Raw genomic sequence first — 2268 nt, forward strand, 5'->3', positions numbered from 1 at the left:
ATTATGCTCAGTATTGAAGCGTGGTCTGTGCTACACACTGTGGGTCTAGATATGGCCGAGGCTGTGAGGAAGTGGGGACGAGTTAAGTCCGACGACGGAGGGACATGAGGGCCAAAGAGAGCGGAGATTCAGCTGGAAAAAGGGTCCCAGCGGTCTCGCGCACCTCGCTCTTCTAGCGGGTCAAACTTCACGAGTTGTTTTCCGCAATTTCGGTCATAAAAACAAAACAAGCCTGGCCTCCTGTCTGGTGCACTGTTTGCGGTCAGCTACAATCTGGGAGAGGTGCAGCGGATCGTCTCTCAAGGGGCGGTGACGTCTTCACCCTGGAGCCGCCTTCTTCTTCTTTTTTTTTAATGGCGGTTGGCAAACAACTTATAGGTGCATTACCGCCACCTTCCAGAATATATATAAATATAAAGAATATATAAAAAAATATGTTGGACAGTTTCTTTGGAGCCGAGGTATTGCATTGAACTCATTACATTAGTAAATATAATTTTATTTTATTATTATTTTTGCAGTGTTTTTTGATGCAACTTTTCTACTTCTGTTATTTGATGTTGTTTTTAAAGAAAATGCATAATGATATTACAGCTTTCATTGATTTATTTCAAACTTGAAACTTTGTTTAGCCTGTAAGGTGTAAAAAAAAAAATAATAAAAAATAACCAATTAATCGATTAATCGAATAGAACCGTGGTGTATTCTTGAGTATCGAAAATAATCGAATCGTTGGGTCAGGAAATCGATACTGAATCGAATCGCCATGATGGATGTGATTTACACCCCTAAGCTGAACCATGCTGAGCCGTACTCTTGAACTAGTTCTAGATTTAGCATGCTTGGGTTGTGTCTCACACGGTGCAGTTCAGTGGCGTTCCATTTACACTCATCAGTTACTCGGTTACCGTGCTCGGAACATTCTCTGCAGCGGGTTCAAAAGGGTAAATGGGGCTATGCTTTCCACAATGAAGAAAGTTCTAGGGTGCTTTAAACATGTGTGATGCATTCACTGACCACGCAAAGATGTGGTTTTTGTCTTTTCTTCCAACTGTTTAAAAACAAGGTGCCACGCCGCATTACACATTAAGAATCATCAACTATGAAATCATTTGGAGATAGAAAGCAAAGATCAGCTGTAACAGACATTATATTCATTGTTGTTGTTTTTAGGAGGCGTATCAGTCGGTGTATAACTGGCAGTTCATCCACTGCCTGTACCTGTGGTGTCGGGTCCTCAGCACCTTGTATCCCAGTGATGTTCTCCAGCCGCTCATTTATCCTCTCTGCCAAGTCATTATCGGCACCATCAAGTGAGTATTTAGCTTTATTTTTCATTAGAGCATTCAGCAGCCGTACCATAACACGATGCACACAAATTGCCGCGCCCACTTTTTGCTATCAGTTGTTTTTTTCTTTTCTTTAATATAATTCTTCTTTTTTGTGTATTTGGTGACTTGTGTAACATTTGTTATAACAGGATATTTCGAGGGAAAAACATCACCTTCTAAATTGGCTATAGATGTTCCTGCATATGTCAGTGAACTAAAGTCAAAATAATTGCTTTATATACATAATACATTTAAGTAAGTGAGCTTTTATAATAATACATCACATACATGAGGAATTACTTTCCTCCTGTTTGATTGTAGGGTTTTGTTAAATACTGTGCTTCATGAAGGTTAGCATCTTTTGTAATTTAGCACCTCTGCTCTTGTGTCTCTGCATCTGATTCATTTATTTTACAATATTATTAAGAATATTAGAAATGAAGTAATTCAACACCCACACCACTAATTTTCTCTCTTCTATATTGGAATAACTTCTGATATGTTGAGCATCTTGTCTTAAATGTCTAACATGTTATTAGATGAGAACTGAATGGTTTGGCTGCTGTAATGGAAATGATTATTGATCAAACAAAAATGCAGTAATATAACGCAATGTAAAAATGCAACATAACTAAAGTTTCTCCTGTATGGAAGTGTACTGCATTCACCAAAGAAAAAAATCAGACAGCTTAACTTATAATTACGAGATCAGTGTCATTATGAGATATTCTCTACATATTTGGTCATGATTACTTGAGCCTAGGGCTGCAACTAACGATTATTTTAAAAATCGATGAATCGGACAAAAAATATTTCTTTATACTAACCTCTTTATTCCAAAATAAACATTTTAGACAGAACAAACAAGCACACAAGTACAGGTTGCTCATTAACTGTCCTGGTGCAATATGAAAAAATAAATGTTTGTGTTAAAACT

General features: G+C 37.5%; 1 protein-coding gene across 1 annotated transcript in view; it reads left to right on the plus strand.

The window, feature by feature from the left end:
* The window catches only part of noc2l (NOC2-like nucleolar associated transcriptional repressor), a 31979-nt gene that overhangs the window by 4390 nt on the left and 25321 nt on the right, over window positions 1-2268 (plus strand). Inside the window, exon 10 of the mRNA XM_015381323.1 lies at window positions 1174-1313. Within this exon, the coding sequence (XP_015236809.1) occupies window positions 1174-1313 (140 nt within the window). The remainder of the gene's footprint in view (window positions 1-1173; window positions 1314-2268) is intronic.

Source organism: Cyprinodon variegatus, unplaced genomic scaffold, assembly GCF_000732505.1.
Source record: "Cyprinodon variegatus isolate N-32 unplaced genomic scaffold, C_variegatus-1.0 Scaffold231, whole genome shotgun sequence".
NCBI classification, from domain to species: domain Eukaryota; kingdom Metazoa; phylum Chordata; class Actinopteri; order Cyprinodontiformes; family Cyprinodontidae; genus Cyprinodon; species Cyprinodon variegatus.